The sequence below is a fragment of the Coregonus clupeaformis genome, chromosome 35, assembly GCF_020615455.1.
Source record: "Coregonus clupeaformis isolate EN_2021a chromosome 35, ASM2061545v1, whole genome shotgun sequence".
NCBI lineage: Eukaryota > Metazoa > Chordata > Actinopteri > Salmoniformes > Salmonidae > Coregonus > Coregonus clupeaformis.
This window is the reverse complement of record NC_059226.1, coordinates 24,115,943-24,134,656: the sequence shown is the minus strand read 5'-3', so window position 1 is coordinate 24,134,656 and position 18,714 is coordinate 24,115,943. Positions and strand designations below refer to the sequence as shown.

The 18,714-nt window shown below is 42.5% G+C and overlaps 1 protein-coding gene across 1 annotated transcript; it reads left to right on the top strand.

Annotated features, from left to right (window-relative positions):
• Nucleotides 1-1,978: 1,978 nt before the first annotated feature.
• LOC121550675 (desumoylating isopeptidase 1) lies at nt 1,979-6,105 on the top strand. The gene is made up of 6 exons (XM_041863028.2): nt 1,979-2,368; nt 2,784-2,805; nt 3,004-3,073; nt 3,294-3,403; nt 5,099-5,221; nt 5,325-6,105. The coding sequence occupies exons 1-6, from the start codon at nt 2,275-2,277 to the stop codon at nt 5,410-5,412; spliced, it is 507 nt and encodes a 168-aa protein (XP_041718962.1). The 5' UTR covers nt 1,979-2,274; the 3' UTR covers nt 5,413-6,105.
• The last annotated feature ends 12,609 nt before the right edge of the window (nt 6,106-18,714 follow it).

Genomic DNA, 18,714 nt, shown 5'->3' with positions numbered 1-18,714 from the left:
TAATTATGCTGTGGATTATATTTTAAACCACCCAGATACAGTCGTCCTTCTGAACTGAGCTGCAGGACAGTAAGGGAACTGCTCAGGGATGTCACCATTAGGCCATTGGTAATTTTAAAACAGCTACAGAGTTCAATGGCTGTGATGGGAGACAATTGTGGATGGATCAACAACATTGTAGTGACTCCACAATAATGACCTAAATGACAGATTGAAAAGAATAATACAAATATACAGAATACAAATATTCCAAAACATGCGTCCTGTAAGCATTGCTAAAGTAATACTGAAAAAAATGACGGCAAATGAATACACTTTTTGGCCTAAATGCAAAGCCTTATGTTCAAGGCAAATCCAACACATCACTGAGTAACTGCCTCTTTATTTCCAAGCATGGTGGTGGCTGCATCATGGTATAGGTATGCTTGACATAGGCAAATAATAGCTAGTTCGCTACAACAAGACTGGGGAGATTTTTCAGGATAAAAACAAACAGTGTGGAGCTAAGCACAGGCAAAATCCTAGAGGAAAACATGCTTCAGTCTCCTTTACACCAGACACTGGGAGAGGAATTCACCTTTCAACAGGACAATAACCTAAAACACAAGGCCAAATCTACACTAGAGTTGCTTACCAATATTCCTGAGTGGGCAAGTTACAGTTTTGACATAAATCTGTTTGAAAATCCATGGCAACACTTGAAAATTGTTGTCTAGCCATGACCCCCAACACCTTGACAGAGCTTGAAGAATTCTGAAAATAATGGGCAAATATTGCACAATTCAGGTGTGCAAAGCTCTTAGAGACTTACCTAATAAAACACAGCTGTAATCGCAGCCAAATGTGTTTCTAACATGTATTTACTCAGGGGGTGAATACTTATCTAATCAAGATACAGTATACTAGTGTTTTATTTTTCATTAATCTAAAAATAAAATTGATTTTTCTTCCACTTTGACATTACAGAGTATTTTGTGTAGATCGTTGACAAAAAATTACAATTAAATCCATTTTAATTCCATTTTGTAACACAATAAAATGTGAAGAAATCCAAGGGGGGTGAATACTTATGAAAGGCACTGTATGTGACAACAACCTTCAGAGACTTAGTTAGTGAGTAAACCTGTGGGTGAACAAAGTGGGAGTGAACTACAAGCTCCTGATGGATCCATATCCGAATATGTTGAGGGTTTTGTAATGCCAACCAAAAGTATACTAATGTAAAAAGGGTTGTATATGAGACATTTGTTAGAACCCTTAACTCACCTGTCAAAATCTTGTGAAGTCTCGAATTACAATCCATGTTGGTTTTTCTGTTCAATTCCATGATTGATGGTCACAACACCGCAATCACTATGCCCTTCGATCTGAAGCTTGAAGACTCAAGTGCAATGATAATACACACAGAAATATGGGTGTATTGTATTTACTTGCTTTAGACTTGGAGGAGGAAAATCACATTACCCCCAACTATGGGGACGAATGAAGATGCTGATGCACTTTCACCTCATAATAGCTGGCCCATTACTAAAAGCTGCCTTGGTTTTGGTTGGGGCAAGTCTTACATGTTGATGGTGTCTGAAGATAGGGCTAAACCTTCGTGGTGACTTTGTCACAAGTGTAGAAAGGTACGATGTTGTTCAAGTAAACAAACAGGCTAAAAACAGCAATATGAGATTCAGCACCATGGACAGCGGCATAATAGGAAATCCGAATTTCTGCACCTGGACAGTGGAAAGCGACTGTCCTGCGCAATGGTCACTCCCCAGTTCACACTGCTGGGTGAATCCCATTTAATAGGAAGGCGGCCTATCCTAGGCTAGAAAGGCTTTTGATAATGTTCAGATGCGAGGAGCTGTATCTGGGGATTTGATAGAGAATATCATGCCAATGGTTTTTATAACAGAGAAATTCTACCACAGAACCTCTACAGTGCTATGTGGACGCATGGAGGCGCTGATGCACTGCCATGCCCATGAGATGACAATCCATGATTATATGGTTTAGCTGCACCTGCAATGAGGGACAACTGTCTCTGGCAGCCAGTGTACTTGTAGGTTATAATCAGACATCTAAATATCTAACGTCATAGTTCAGGTAATTTAGCTGATAATATAATCTCGTGACATTTTTCAGTAGACAGCAACGTTGCAAAGCCATCTAATCAGCAGTCAGTAGAAAGGCAAGTTAACCGCAAGATAGCTAACGTTACTGTTAGCTTAGCTAGCTAACATAAACAAACAAACATTTTGGGGTATTTTGCGGTTTAACGAAATGGATAAAAATGACACAACAACATACAGTGTACAACTGTATATATACGACCTGTCAAGAGGAATGGCTCGCAATCTCAGCCCCATCATGTTAGGTAAGTGAAGCGCAGTCTCGACATCTTCCCCAGATAATGAGGCTGTGTAGCTAGCTAGCTGCCGGTTGAGATTGATTGAGCACGTCGGCAGGCCTTTGATCCAGCTGATGGCTAGCTAGTTACCTGGCTAACATTACTCTTGCAATTAATTCGTTTTTTTAAACTATCGTTAACTTTCTAACTAGTTCGCTACAACTTGTCAATTGAAGTAGGTTTGAGCTTGGTTTATATAGTATAGCCTAGCTATTCAAAGGCTTATTCTTCAGAATTTCAGCTCAACAATATTGCAACGTTTACGTTAGCTAAAATGCTAGCTAGCTACACAAGACAAGAGGTGTGTGCGAGCTTAATTGACATACATGCACATCAGCAGCATCAAGCCTCCGTCCCACATATATATTTTAATGTGTTACAGGAAAACAACTTGATGGCATTTGGTAAGAATTCTCCCACCTATAATTTTGTGACAATACAATTAATCCACACATCAAGCTAATATCATTAAGAACACCAATAAGCTATTGTCTTTGCTGTCACTCTGCAATTATTCAAATGATTATTTTCATGTCCAACATCTAAGTCATATTGTAACCATCCACTCCTGTACACTCATTCCTGTGTTTCAATTCTCAAAGGCACTCAGCCATTGTGGTTTATGGAGACGAGTTCTACTTTGGAGGAGTGGGTATTTCCAGCTGCTCACCGGTAAGCCTAAAATGATGTATTGGCTAATATCCTCCTAATATTTGCTAAGACCTACTTCAGTGTGCCCCTACTCTTTATCATAGGTTTACACTAGCTGACAGTAAGACTAGGCCTATATTGGTATGACCTTCAAAGAGGAGGGAAGTTAAACGCATAGGATAAGCAGGGACGTTTTGGGGGTTGGTGTTTTGTAGGATAATATGGACTTTATGTGTTTTAGGGGGGAACAATGCTTGGTTCCCCAGACACTGTGGTGGAATTGGGAAACACAGAGGTGACAGAGGAGATCTTCATGGACTACCTGTCCTCGCTAGGAGAGAACACATACAGGTGTGTGTGTGTGTCACAAAAAAAGTGTTGTTTTTGGGTAACTCACATCATCCACCACCACCTTGGTGGACGCATGATCCATGAACACAACATAGCAGTGATACAGTTGAAGTTGGAAGTTTACATACACTTAGGTTGGAGACATTAAAACTTGTTTTTCAACCACTCCACAAATTTCTTGTTAACAAACTATAGTTTTGGCAAGTCGGTTAGGACATCTACTTTGTGCATGACACAAGTAATTTTTCCAACAATTGTTTACAGACAGATTATTTCACTTATAATTCACTGTATCACAATTCCAGTGGGTCAGAAGTTTACATACACTAAGTTGACTGTGCCTTTAAACAGCTTGGAAAATTCCAGAAAATGATGTCATGGCTTTAGAAGCTTCTGATAGGCTAATTGACATCATTTGAGTAAATTGAAGGTGTACCTGTGGATGTATTTCAAGGCCTACCTTCAAACTCAGTGCCTCTTTGCTTGACATCATGGGAAAATCTAAATAAATCAGCCAAGACCTCAGAAAATGTTTTGTTGACCTCCACAAGTCTGGTTCATCCTTGGGAGCAATTTCCAAATGTCTGAAGGTACCACGTTCATCTGTACAAACAATAGTACGCAAGTATAAACACCATGGGACCACGCAGCCGTCATACCGCTCAGGAAGGAGACGCGTTCTGTCTCCTAGAGATTAACGTACTTTGGTGCGGAAAGTGCAAATCAATCCCAGAACAACAGCAAAGGACCTTGTGAAGATGCTGGAGGAAACAGGTACAAAAGTATCTATATCCACAGTAAAACAAGTCCTATATCGACATAACCTGAAAGGCTGCTCAGCAAGGAAGAAACCACTGCTCCAAAACTGCCATAAAAAAGCCAGACTACGGTTTGCAACTGCACATGGGGACAAAGATCGTACTTTTTGGAGAAATGTCCTCTGGTCTGATGAAACAAAAATAGAACTGTTTGGCCATAATGACCATCGTTATGTTTGGAGGAAAAGGGGGTACTTGCAGGCCGAAGAACACCATCCCAACCGTGAAGCATGGGGGTGGCAGCATCATGCTGTGGGGGTTCTTTGCTGCAGGAGGGACTGGTGCACTTCACAAAATAGATGGCATCATGAGGAAGGAAAATTATGTGGATATATTGAAGCAACATCTCAAGACATCAGTCAGGAAGTTAAAGCTTGGTCGCAAATGGGTCTTCCAAATGGACAATGACGCCAAGCATACTTCCAAAGTTGTGGCAAAATGGCTTAAGGACAATATAGAAAATATGTGGACAGAACTGAACAAGCGTGTGCGAGCAAGGAGGCCTACAAACCTGACTCAGTTACACCAGCTCTGTCAGGAGGAATGGGCCAAAATTCACCCAACTTATTGTGGGAAGCTTGTGGAAGGCTACCCGAAACGTTTGACCCAAGTTAAACAATTTAAAGGCAATGCTACCAAATACTAATCACTGGAAATGTGATGAAAGAAATAAAAGCTGATTATTCAGACATTTCACATTCTTAAAATAAAGTGGTGATCCTAACTGATTTAAGACATGGAATTTTTACTAGGAATAAATGTCAGGAATTGTGAAAGACTGAGTTAAATGTATTTGGCCAGGGTGTATGCAAACTTCCGACTTCAACTGTAGCTGATTTTAGATCTGAGATTTCTTTCTGTTCTTGTTCTTCCATAGAGGCGACAAGTACAGGTTGTTTGAGCACAACTGTAACACCTTCACTAATGAGGTGGCCCAGTTCTTAACAGGCCGGAAGATCCCTTCTTACATCACAGACCTGCCCTCCGAAGTGCTCTCCACGTGAGTATACATACTTACTAGCTGAGCGACAGATACTAGTAATGCAGTACTGACTTGTGTACCTCTCTGACCCTGTACCCTGTTCCTCTCTCTAACCATTTAGACCCTTTGGTCAGATACTCCGGCCTATACTGGACTCCATCCACATCGCTCCTCCTGGGGGGAACGTGATCAATGGTCGCCACAGCTAAACTGCCTGAACTGCACACAGTAATATTTAGATATGTTCTAATTTACATTTTCAACATGTAGGTGGTTATTGAAGAAACATGGAGGGTAAATCTCAGTGAGTCTAGTCAGTCAAACTGCTTTTGTACTGCATATGCTTGGTATTAGTATGATTGTTTTATAACTCCCCACCAGCAATGCTCTCGCCTTTTGTATATTTAAAAAATATCAATTTAGTTTCCAGTTTTTGTTTACGGAACTTCCTTATTGCCTCTAATGGTATGATCCTGATCTGAGAGAAAGCTGCAAAACATTAACTTTCTCACAAATCCTACAATATCATCAATATGATTTATAAGAAGGTTAGCATGTATCTCAAGTCAGGGTTTCAGCATGACTTCCAATGGACTACTCCACCTTCCACCAGATGGTGTGTGCTATATACACCTCTGTGCCTTCACCTCTCACACCTTGGTGTTAATGATGCTGATAGTGTGATATGAAGGATTAATGCTGAAGTGCACAAAATCTGCATTAGTCCTCTGGATGAAGAAACAGACCATGCGTATCTTGTGTGTGTTTGAAATAATCTCAAATGTAATTTATTATGAAAAAGTTTGTAAAAATGTGTGTTGGGGTCAAATTATACTTACAGTGAGGGAAATAACTATTTGATCCCCTGCTGATTTTGTATGTTCGCCCACTGACAAAGAAATGATCAGTCTATAATTTGAATGGTAGGTTTATTTGAACAGTGAGAGACAGAATAACAACAAATAAAATAAAATAAAACGCATGTCAAAAATGTTATAAATGTATTTGCATTTTAATGAGGGAAATAAGTATTTGACCCCTCTGCAAAACATGACTTAGTACTTGGTGGCAAAACCCTTGTTGGCAATCACAGAGGTCAGACGTTTCTTGTAGTTGGCCACCAGGTTTGCACACATCTCAAGAGGGATTTTGTCCCACTCCTCTTTGCAGATCTTCTCCAAGTCATTAAGGTTTCGAGCCTGACGTTTGTCAACTCGAACCTTCAGCTCTCTCCACAGATTTTCTATGGGATTAAGGTCTGGAGACTGGCTAGGCCACTCCAGGACCTTAATGTGCTTCTTCTTGAGCCACTCCTTTGTTGACTTGGCCGTGTGTTTTGGGTCATTGTCATGCTGGAATACCCATCCACGACCCATTTTCAATGCCCTGGCTGAGGGAAGGAGGTTCTCACCCAAGATTTGACGGTACATGGCCCCGTCCATCGTCCCTTTGATGCGGTGAAGTTGTCCTGTCCCCTTAGCAGAAAAACACCCCGAAAGCATAATGTTTCCACCTCCATGTTTGATGGTGGGGATGTTGTTCTTGGGGTCATAGGCAGCATTCCTCCTCCTCCAAACACGGCGAGTTGAGTTGATGCCAAAGAGCTCCATTTTGGTCTCATCTGACCACAACACTTTCACCCAGTTCTCCTCTGAATCATTCAGATGTTAATTGGCAAACTTCAGACGGGCATGTATATGTGCTTTCTTGAGCAGGGGGACCTTGCGGGCGTTGCAGGATTTCAGTCCTTCACGGCGTAGTGTGTTACCAATTGTTTTCTTGGTGACTATGGTCCCAGCTGCCTTGAGATCATTGACAAGATCCTCCTGTGTAGTTCTGGGCTGATTCCTCACCGTTCTCATGATCATTGCAACTCCACGAGGTGAGATCTTGCATGGAGCCCCAGGCCGAGGGAGATTGACAGTTCTTTTGTGTATCTTCCATTTGCGAATAATTGCACCAAATGTTGTCACCTTCTCACCAAGCTGCTTGGCGATGGTCTTGTAGCCCATTCCAGCCTTGTGTAGGTCTACAATCTTGTCCCTGACATCCTTGGAGAGCTCTTTGGTCTTGGCCATGGTGGAGAGTTTGGAATCTGATTGATTGATTGATTGCTTCTGTGGACAGGTGTCTTTTATACGGGTAACAAGCTGAGATTAGGAGCACTCCCTTTAAGAGTTTGCTCCTAATCTCAGCTCGTTACCTGTATAAAAGACATCTGTGAGCCAGAAATCTTTCTGATTGAGAGGGGGTGAAATACTTATTTCCCTAATTAAAATGCAAATCAATTTATAACATTTTTGACATGTGTTTTTCTGGATTTTTTTGTTGTTATTCTGTCTCTCACTGTTCAAATAAACCTACCATTAAAATTATAGACTGATCATTTCTTTGTCAGTGGGCAAACGTACAAAATCAGCAGGGGATCAAATACTTTTTTCCCTCACTGTATTCTTGTATAATTTTCATTGGGCCATCAGTGGGGGCAATAACTCTTCACATATCTATACTTATTAGACTAGGCAACAAACGTGTAAGAGTAGTAAAGTCCTCTTATTAAATGCACACATTCACTGTAACTCCTAGCATAGGATCATTCAGTAGGACAGTACAGTAAACTGTATGTTCTGTAAAAGACAGAGCACCTCTGGTATCGCATCAGACAGGTAATCACAGCATAGCATATCTCCAATGCGATGGTGACACTATCTCTTCATACAAAATAATGACCACCAATAGGTGCTTGTGTGTTTTAGTGAAAGAGACAAAGCCCTTCACCTTGGTATGTTGCTCACGTAACCACCTTCTACAATCAACCTGACCAATGAAATGTATTGTACACCTCATCCTTATTTGTAGTTTTATTTATTTCAGGATCAGTTGCTGGCTGCTAAATGTAATGATGCATTTCAGTAGATATTTATGAATACTATATTAGTTATATATGGTTATTTATGTATGGATAATATTGTTTTTGCACATTGCTTGCTTGTTTTGTAATTGTATCTATAAATAAAGCCATTCACTGCAAATTTTACTCTGTGCGCAGTTCTGAGAAAGTGTCTGTGTTACCTTTCCAGTGTTAGGCATGCAAAGTATTGGTCCCTCAAGCTGGATTTGAAACATGTTTTTGCTCCATTAAAGGAACTACAGTTCATTAGATAGTCTCCATATTCATATCTATCTAAAGCACAATTTTAGACTGACTTCTTCCTGTTTTGATGTTGCCGTTCGCACGGCTGTTGTCAGCAGGACCAACCCCATCACTAGTAATCATGTGAAGGATAAATTGTCCAAACAAACTTCAGTGTACTTGCAGTGACCTTGACTGAAACATCATTTGCTCAGACTACTTTCACAGTGTGTTAGAGGACAAAGTCTTCAGTCATACTTTTTGCATGATTGTTATGTTTGTGTCATAACTTAGTAGTTGTTCTGTTGTCATGGCCCTGTCTCTGTGTTAGTGCAAACTTTATATGAAAGTACAGCTGCCAACAAGATTGCGTTTATATCTGCTTCTTATCTGAACCTAGAAATGCTACGTTTGCATAAGTACATGTAGGTGTTGCTAGTTAATATTCTGTGCGGTAATAATTCATAAAAAATAAGTATTCAAAATTAAAACCTCAAGTCATTTGAGTTTGCAGATTGCCCTAATACATCCAGGATTAATTAACTCAAACCCAAGGTCAGGATTTTAATTGAACGTAACACATACACACACACACACACACACACACACACACCACTCCTAAAATACTGCTTGTTCCTGCAGCTATGAATTTCACATTGAAGGATTAAAAAAACGGATCAAATTACAGTGTTGCGCAATACTACAGTACAGTACAGCAAACTATAGCATTGCATGGCACTCTTTCCTGTAATACTTTGAAATTATTAACATTTTAATTGGCAAAGCCCAAGCACACAACCACGCAAGTGCTCCACCATGTAGCAATCACATTTTGTTTGATGTAATGTTTATACTGTCCAATCAAGCTTGTTCAAACATCTCTTCATCTATCTTAGGTGTCAGTTTGCATGACTGCCAATTTTGTCACTCCGTCCTCTCTCCAACATCGAGGGATTTCCGTCTGGTTGCCCTTCTCCCTTCTCCCTTCTTCCCTTCTTCACCGGTTCTCTTGCAATGGCAAGGGGCCATGACATTCTCATCACATCATGTTTTTACAGCAACATTGACATTTCTTATGTAATGAAACGCTCTATATAAAATACATAAACAGTATTATTATTATTACCCATTTGTGTCCTCTCAAATCCAACATTCAATTTACACTTTGTTCGTCTCAATGTGTGAGAGTTACATTTACTCTCAAAGAAATGTAGCTTTTATCATGACAAAACAAATGCTAATTGTTTAAAGAGGAAGAACCTTGATTCTCCACTTCCTCTCTCTAACTTTCCACCTCAGGAAGCGCCTAGCTGTCAGGGTCACCATATGGGAGATCCCATGAGAAACAGACCTGCCTAACCTCAGAGTCTGAGTCACGGCAGATACTGTAAACTGCCATGCACCTGCATACATACATAAATATAGGCATATTGGTCCTCTCCTCCTTCTGGTGGGTCCGTCACTGAGCCATTTTCTGAAATGCCCTTGGGTTGTCCCATCTGATGTTTGTGCATGTATATGAGAGTGAATTAATGCTCTTTAATGGGAGCTCTGTGCAACCTCGCTGATGCCTTTAATAGTTTTGTTCATCAGATCATAAACGTTCTACCCTCTTGCAACTACCTGCCAGTATAAATACTGTACAATGACTATAATGGCTTGCTGCACAGTGCGCACATATACCCATGCACGAATGTATGCACACATATACTAGCACTTTGAGATTTGTGCTGTTACTCTTTTTTTCTTGGACAACATCCTGCTCTGAGGACACAATTGGAAAGCATTGCATCAAAATGATTCAGGAAATTGCCTTATTTCTTTGCCCCATCCGCACTTACAGTACACAGGCTCGTTCCACCAATTAGGTGCCTATTGTCATAAAGAGCACATGTTCAACTTAATGAAAAACAAGTTTTCCCATCACAAGAGGTTTAAATAAGAAAAATACTATAGTAAGTGCCTATTAAGTGCCAAGTAAAGTAACAGGATTGACCGTAACAGTGTTGTGTGTGATTTCATCTTAAATCAGCCATAAATACTCTTGTGACAGGGGGAATGGAAGCTTGTTGTGTATAACAAGGAGGGGCAATTGACAAAAATGATAATTGTGAAAACATTTCTAGCCTGTCTATCTAACAACAGTAACAGGGTAACAGGGTTGTCGTGTTATGCTCGTTTCCCACCACAAAACACAAGAAAATGCCCCCAAAAAGTAGAACCAGCTCACCTGCTTTTACACTATGATTTGACTATTAGATGTTCAATGTTTCTTCAGAAACAATGATTTAAAAAGCAATAGTTTCACCATTTTAAAACAAGAGGGTTGACCTTTAATAGTTTCACCATATTAAAACAACAGTGATTACCTTAAAATGAGGGAAAGATTATTCTTTAAACCAAAAATTGGAAACATTAATCATAAGAAATAAATAATAATCTTCAGAAATGACTTTATCAAATGCTGACTTTTGGCACTTTAGCAAGTCTTTATTCATTTCTTTTTATTATTATTGAAGTTTCCATGTGGTCTAAATTAACAGGCTTTTAAAATGCAATATTGGTGCACAATTTCTACTTAAAATATCAAAGGGATGCAAAAGTCACTTATTTCGTGGAACGACCCGACAGCAGTGGGCAGATCGATCTACAGCTATCTGCTTTGGCCGCTATCGCAATAACATAGAGCTCAACTCTGTACGGCATGCCGAGTCCAGAGAGGTTATATACTATATCGACAAAATGGAAGGCTCATGGTACTTCACATGGAAAGTGCTGTCGATGCCTCTGTTCATGTCCCACAGAGCTGAAAGGCAGTCCAATAGGTTCTGTGAGGCAGTGGTTCCCCCCAAAAAATTTAAGGAACTCAGTCCAGCTTTCAACTTACTCTTGAAAGTTGTAATAGTAGAATGCACAACGTGCAATTTCGAAATTGGGTAGTGCATCATCAATTTTCCTCTTGTCATGTCAGTCATTGCATACCTTACAGAGTTATTTATAAGTTGTCAGAAATGTCCAGATCAACTAGCCCATGTCATCTAACGTTTTTTTAGCTAGGTTTTTTAGCCCATAGATTTTGTAGTAATGTTCCCCAGTGCTGGAGGGGGGCCTGGGTGAAAAAGTTTGGGAACCCTCACTGAACAAGAAACATTACACAATTAATTAACTCTCTCTCTCTCTCTCTCTCTCTCTCTCTCTCTCTCTCTCTCTCTCTCTCTCTCTCTCTCTCTCTCTCTCTCTCTCTCTCTCTCTCTCTCTCTCTCTCTCTCTCTCTCTCTCTCTCTCTCTCTCTCTCTCTCTCTCTCTCTCTCTCTCTCTCTCTCTCTCTCTCTCTCTCTCTCTGTCTCTCTCTCTCTCTCTCTCTGAATTAATGTTCAGAAGGTATATGCTTAATGGTGATGGGACTAACACACCAGCCTGTGTTTGTTTGTGTATGTAAATGAATGAGTGTGTGGCATTTCCCCCTTGTTGCCTTGGCTAAAACCCTAGTCTTGAAAACCCGACTCTAGGCAACACAGTGACTAGGGTCTGGTTTCAATGATGGACTCTTTCCCTTGAATAAAATAAAAAATAGTAGCTAGCAAGATTGAGATCATGGAGGCATTCATTTTGCAAGTGGCTAGTTTGCATCAACTTCCTTAACTAAAACCACTGCAAAGGTTTTGCTTGCCAACTTTTTTTTTTTTGCCTGCAAACAAACGGGACATTTTTCCCCCTTATCGACTTAGGCAGTGACGTAGTTCCTCTATGCCAAAAGAGTCCATCATTGAAACCATAACCTTGTCACTGTGTTGCCTAGGGTCGGGTTTTCGAGACTACTAAAACCCCTCCATTTTCAAAGTCCCCCTCCCCTCACAGCTTCCCCTTCAAGTTAAATGTGAAGGAAATGCAACGAAGGTCCATTAATTCCGCCTATAGGGAGCTGCTCTGGTCCCCACAGCCCCACTTGCCTCTGGACTGGAGGCACCGCTTAGAGGGCAGCTCTAATTACCCATGGGGCCCTGGGGCAGAGAGAGGGAAACCAAGAGCACCATCATCAGCACTCTGTCAGCACTCCCAGTGTTTTTGTATTTTTTCACAATTCATCAAGCATTAGTGAAACACCAGCTTCCCTCCTGAGCTGCCTTACAAGTGACTCTGTGACCTGCACTAAAGGACACCGACAATCTCCACTCTATTAGAGAACCACCTAGTTGAGATATGGCTGTTTAAAATTCCACTAAGGCAGGCCCATTTAGATAATACGATGAGTACGCTTGGCTGCCACTGGGTGGCGCTAGCTGAGAGCAGTTGTAATGGGGGAGCCACTGATGAGGCTCTTTAATGGAGCGATGTCAAGATTATTGGATCTGAGTATGATGCATGTAATCCAGAATGACATAACACTCTTTATGGTTGCTATAGTGTTACTAAAGGTCATGCTTTCTATTGCAACGAGAGATCCATCTCTCTTACTTTAATTTGAATGGATGGAGAAGTGACATACATGTGATTACATTCACCCTTGTTTAATGGGTTGTGAGAGACACACAGGTTACAGAATATATTGATACGCACAGTACATCGTAGATCCGACATTAATTCATGTGCTCAATTTAGCGAATGGGAGCACCTGTAATAACCTTCCCTTTGTTCTGTTTTGGGCAGATTTATGATGAGAGTTCCCTCAATGTCGCTCAAACGTTCCCCCCTGCATTGAATGTGAAGAGTATCAACACTGTGTTGCAGAACTGGTTCCTGACATGTCTTTCCCTCCCTGCATGATGAGGAAGATTTATTTCCCTACTTTACGTAATCTTTTCTGTGAGCACAGGAACCCAAGGGCAGCTACCAACCTCTGAATCGACAACATTGTGCTTTCAGACACAAGAAACACTACAGCTGCAAATAATATAATTCTCTCAACTTAAAAAAAAAACACATGCATCCGACACAGCCACTGCATAGTGGTACCAATACCTACAGGGTTTAACCACGCCTAAAATCTGTGAGAATTGTTGATGAACTCGTTGACTGCAGTTCTCTATGACCTGAAGGACTTACCTGCAGAGGAGTTCTTTCTGATGAAGAAGGCAACTTCTGGCAGATCCAGCTGTGGCCAGGTCAGAGTGTGACCTCAGCAGGGTCGAGGGGTCAGCATTTGTATGGGCTGATGGGTAGCAGAGTGGCACAGTGGGTCTCAGTGTGGGAGAGGGGCATGACCCATAAAGGGAGACTGACAGATGCCCGCTGTAAATAGGGCATTAACTGGGGTGACCTGAGAGAAAGGAGGGTAAGGAAGAGGAACTAGATGACAAGAAAACAGAGTGAGTGGGAGAGAAAGAAACGCTTAATGGGCATTCTCATGTTTATTTAGAGAGGAGCTTAAAAACTGAGGGGAAGCAATCCCATCATCCCTGTGCAAAAAGTCAACCAAAACATTTATTAACTATCTGTGTGGCAATGGACACCTGCAGGCCGTCCATAGTCAAACATTGTTAATAGTTTTCCTGAGACACTGGACATGCTTTACTGGTGTTGAGTTTATCTTTACTCCATGAAAGGCTTTTGGCAGAGGACATATATCTGAATGAATCCAGGATTTAAATAAACTGTGAATAAAAAAAATATATTAGCAAGATATTTAATCTCCATATTCACCTCATAATCATAGCTTGTATGTGCTGAAACAAAACAGAGGAATGAGAAGGCCGGGGGAGATAATGAAATGTCTGTTCAGTCAATAACTTAACTAGAAAATCTAGGCAGGGGTATTGTCATGATACAACATGTTTAACTATTTTGATTACTCCAAATGAGTAGCCTTGAGCCAAAATGTGACAACGGAGAGCGAGAGAGAGAGAGAGAGAGAGAGAGAGAGAGAGAGAGAGAGAGAGAGAGACAGAGAGAGAGAGAGAGAGAGAGAGAGAAAGAGATGAGATGAGGAATAAGTGGTGGGCCTTTGGCTCTGACTTCAGGATGTCACTACCACTGAAGATACTACTGTTGTCAAATGTTGTTGTTTAATTGGATCCAACCATTAAAAGAAAACCTGACCCCAAAACACTAACATGCTGGCAGGGAGGGAGGGGGGAAGAGATAGTCAGTCAGAGTTAGTTAGTTAGTTGTTCCACTTTTCATAGGAGCCTGAGCCGCTGTGTGTGGCCCTCGTTAGCTCTCCAGGGCCCCGGCAGCAGTGCCGGAATGGATGGATATATGGAGGGATGGATGGAGATGGGCTTGTTTTGTTGCTCTGTGCCCAGGGCTCTGTGGGCGCTCTGAGTGAACGGGAGGGCCCCCGAGCGGAGAGTGTACCAGAGACAGAGATGGTCGCAATGCACGGCCTCGTGCTCAACAGCCTCACCACAACATCAACCCTTCATTCTCCACTCCCAACCTCCAAACATCTCAGCTCATCTCTACTATACTACAATTTCACATCGCAGCCCTGACATACATTCACATTATACTGGATCTTATTCACTAATTAGACACTCTTATCTACACTAAAGCCACTTCTAGTACCGTAGCCCTTTCCTGCAGTTAATGACCAAAAGCTCCCTCTTTGGCCTCATGGGTGTAATGTTATTCATATTTTTCATAATTTGAACATTAATAAAGATTAAAATCCGGTGTTTCTATGTCAAACGGTTTTGTTATATTTCAGTCTTTTGTGATCTATATAAAGTGAAATATTGGGATGCAAACTCAAAATGGAATATATTGGAACTCTATATCTGACATGGTACAGTTGTCGTCTTTTCTTTAAGCTCATAACCATGTGTGTGAGGTGTACACTTAACTGGCATAGCTTTACGTTTGATCCTACTATGGACACACTGGTTGAATCAATGTTGTTTCAATGTAGATGTTCAACATATTGGGACGTGGAATCAACACGGAAAAGTATGTGGACACCCTTTCAAATTAGTGGATTTGGTTATTTCAGCCACACCCGTTGCTGACAGTGTATAAAATCGAGCGCACAGCCATGCAATCTCCATAGACAAACATTGGCCGTAGAATGGCCCTTACTGATGAGCTCAGTGACTTTCAACGTGGCACCGTCATAGGATGGCACCTTTCCAACAAGTCAGTTCGTAAAATGTATGGCATGCTAGAGCTTCCCTGGTCAACTGTAAGTCCTGTTATTGTGAAGTGGAAATGTCTAGGAGCAACAACGGCTCAGCTGCGAAGTGGTAGGCCACACAAGCTCACAGAATGGGACCAACATGTGCTAAAGCGCGTAGAGAGTAATAATCGCCTGTCCTCGGTTGCAACATTCACTACCGAGTTCCAAACTGCCTCTGGAAGCAACGTCAGCACAATAACTGTTCGTCGGGAGCTTCATGAAATGGGTTTCCTTGGCCGAGCAGCAGCACACAAGCCTAAGATCACCATGCGCAATGCCAAGGATTTTGCAGATGCCAGGAGAACGCTACCACCCTGAATGCATAGTGCCAACTGTAAAGTTTGTTGGAGGAGGAATAATGTTCTGGGACTGTTTTTCATGGTTTGTGCTAGGCCCCTTAGTTCCAGTGAAGGAAGATCTTAATGCTACAGCATACAATGACATTCTAGGCGATTCTGTGCTTCCAACTTTGTGGCAACAGTTTTGGGAAGGTCCCTTTCCTGTTTCAGCATGACAATGAACCTGTGTACAAAGCAAGGTCCATACAGAAATGGTTTGTCCAGATCGGTGTGGAAGAACTTGACTGGCCTGCACAGAGCCCTGGCCTCAACCCCATCGAACACCTTTGGATGAATTGGAATGCCAACTGCGAGCCAGGCCTAATCGCCCAACATCAGTGCCCGACCTCACTAATGTGGCTAACTTCCTTGTGGCTGAATGGAAGCAAGTCCCCGCAGCAATGTTTCAACTTCAAGTGGAAAGCCTTCCCATAAGAGTGGAGGCTGTTATAGCAGCAAACGGGGGACCAACTCCATATTAATGCCCATGATTTTGGAATGAGATATATGAGGAGCAGGTGTCCACATCATTTTGGTAATGTAGTGTATGTGGGTTTCTTGTAACATAATTACACGGCACAAGGCAATATTCCTTAAACTTACAGAAGGTAAACAATTTCTCCACATACTTTTGGCCATATGAAAAAAGTAATAAACCAGTAGTGTTTTCCTCTCATTTCAACCAGCATTGTAAACATTGAAATTAGGGAAAAACTTCAATTTAAATACACTGACTTAACCTGACTAACAGGTTGTTGCATCAATCTAATGTCAACATTATCATCAAAACTATGTATAGATAAGTTGAAATTGTGTTCAATATTCAATTTAGAAATGTAAAAAATCTTATTGGGTGGTTGAAATTATGTTGCATTTTATATTTGATTAGAAGTATTTTATTTGACCTTGTGTCAATGTTGATAATCAACGTAATTGTTTCAACGTCATAACATCAACCTTTAAATAAAATGTGAAGCCACAGTCCAAAGATTCCTGACTGAACATTGACTCCTACTGGTAATTAAAATGTTTGGTCATAAAGTCAATTGCCATTTCGCCCACTTTGCTTCCCTTCATTGAATGGGGCTCCGTTGTTTCATTGCCCCAACCAACGCGTTCAAAGGATCAAAACCGTTTGAGACTGAAAAGCCCTATACAGATGCCATGCAATGCATGCTTCCACCAGGATGCACGGCCAACAACTATGGTTTGCATGCCCTGCCGAAGGACTCTATTATGCGAATTAGGTGGTTGGAGTTCGTTGGTCCCCGGTGGTGAGTATACTGGTAGCTAGACCATACACTGCTGGTTATGTACAGTGCATTCGGAAAGTATTCAGACCCCTTCCCACATTTGTTTATTCTAAAATTATTTTTTTGTTGTTTAACCCCTTTTTCAATCTTGTCTCATCGCTGCAACTCCCCAACAGGTCAAGTCATGCCAAACCACACTTCTTAACGCCCGCTTAACCCAGAAGCACCATTCACCTGACAACCAAGGTCAGCCTGCAGGCACCCAGCCCACCACAAGGAGTCACTAGAGCACAATGAGCCAAATAAAGCACCCCCAGCCAAACCCGGACGATGCTGGGCCAATTGTGCACCGCCCTACAGGACTTCCAATCACTGTTGTGATACAGTCTGGGATCGAACCCGGGTCTGTAGTGACGCCTCTGTCACGGTTTCGGCCGAGGCGGCCCCTCCTTGTTCGGGCAGGTTTCGGCGGTCGTCGTCTCCGGAGTACTAGCTGCCACTGTTCTATGTTTCATGTTTGATTGGTTTTGTCTGTTTGTCACACCTGTTTTGTGTTATGTCTCATTAAGCACCCTATTTAGATCCTTGTTGTGAGTTTAGGTGTTGTGTGTAATTGTTCCCGTTGTCGTGTTGCTGCGCTACCCGTTTCGGTGCGCTATTTGTAGCTTACCTCCTTGTTTCTTTAGGAGAGGATTACGCACATGTTTAGTGCGCCCGTTTGTTTACGCCTGTGTGCGCTTTTCTCGCCTCCGGGCTGTTTTGGATTATATTTTGTGTGATCTACTAAAAGTCTTTGTTGGACTTAACTTCTGCGTCCTGCGCCTGATTCCACACCACACCTACCTACAGCAACACCTGACAGAATTACACACCATCGCATGGAATCAGCAGGAGCACCCACCGACATCATGGAGGAACGTCTCCGTGGTCAAGACGATCGGATTAACCAGATCGGGCACGCCCTGGACCGGATGATGAACATTCTCCATCGTTGGGAGACCAGCGATGTACCCACACCTCCACCTACCGCACCATCACCATCGGTCAGCCCGCCCGTCCAACAACCGGAACCCAGTGGGATTCGGCTCTCGCTCCCGAGGGCGTACGACGGCACCGCTGCCGGGTGTCAGGGGTTCCTGTTACAGGTGGAACTCTACCTTGCCACCGTACACCCGGCGCCCTCGGGACACGAGAGCGTTTCGCCCTCATCTCCTGTCTCACCGGCAAGGCGTAGAGTAAGGCCAACGCCCGAATGGAGGAGAATAGACGCGCCACTGTCACCTATGCGGAGTTCTCCGCCGCTTCCGTGCGGTCTTCGACCATCCACCAGAAGGGAAGGCGGCGGGGAGCGTTTATTTTACTTCCGACAGGGGGATGAGGAGCGCTCAAGAGTTTGCGCTGGAGTTCCGGACTCTAGCGGCAGATGCAGGGTGGAATGAGCGGGCCCTCATAGACCACTTTAGATGCAGCCTCCCGGGAGGACGTCCGCAGAGAGTTAGCGTGCAGGGATACTACACTATCATTTGACCAGTTGGTGGACATGGCCATTCGGCTGGACACCCTGCTCGCGACCCGCGGACGTCCCCAGGTGGGGGTCGCCCATTCCACCCTCCAGCGCCTCCGAGCCGAGCCCGATGGAGCTCGGAGGTGCTGGCGCTAGAGGGGGAGAAGAAGGA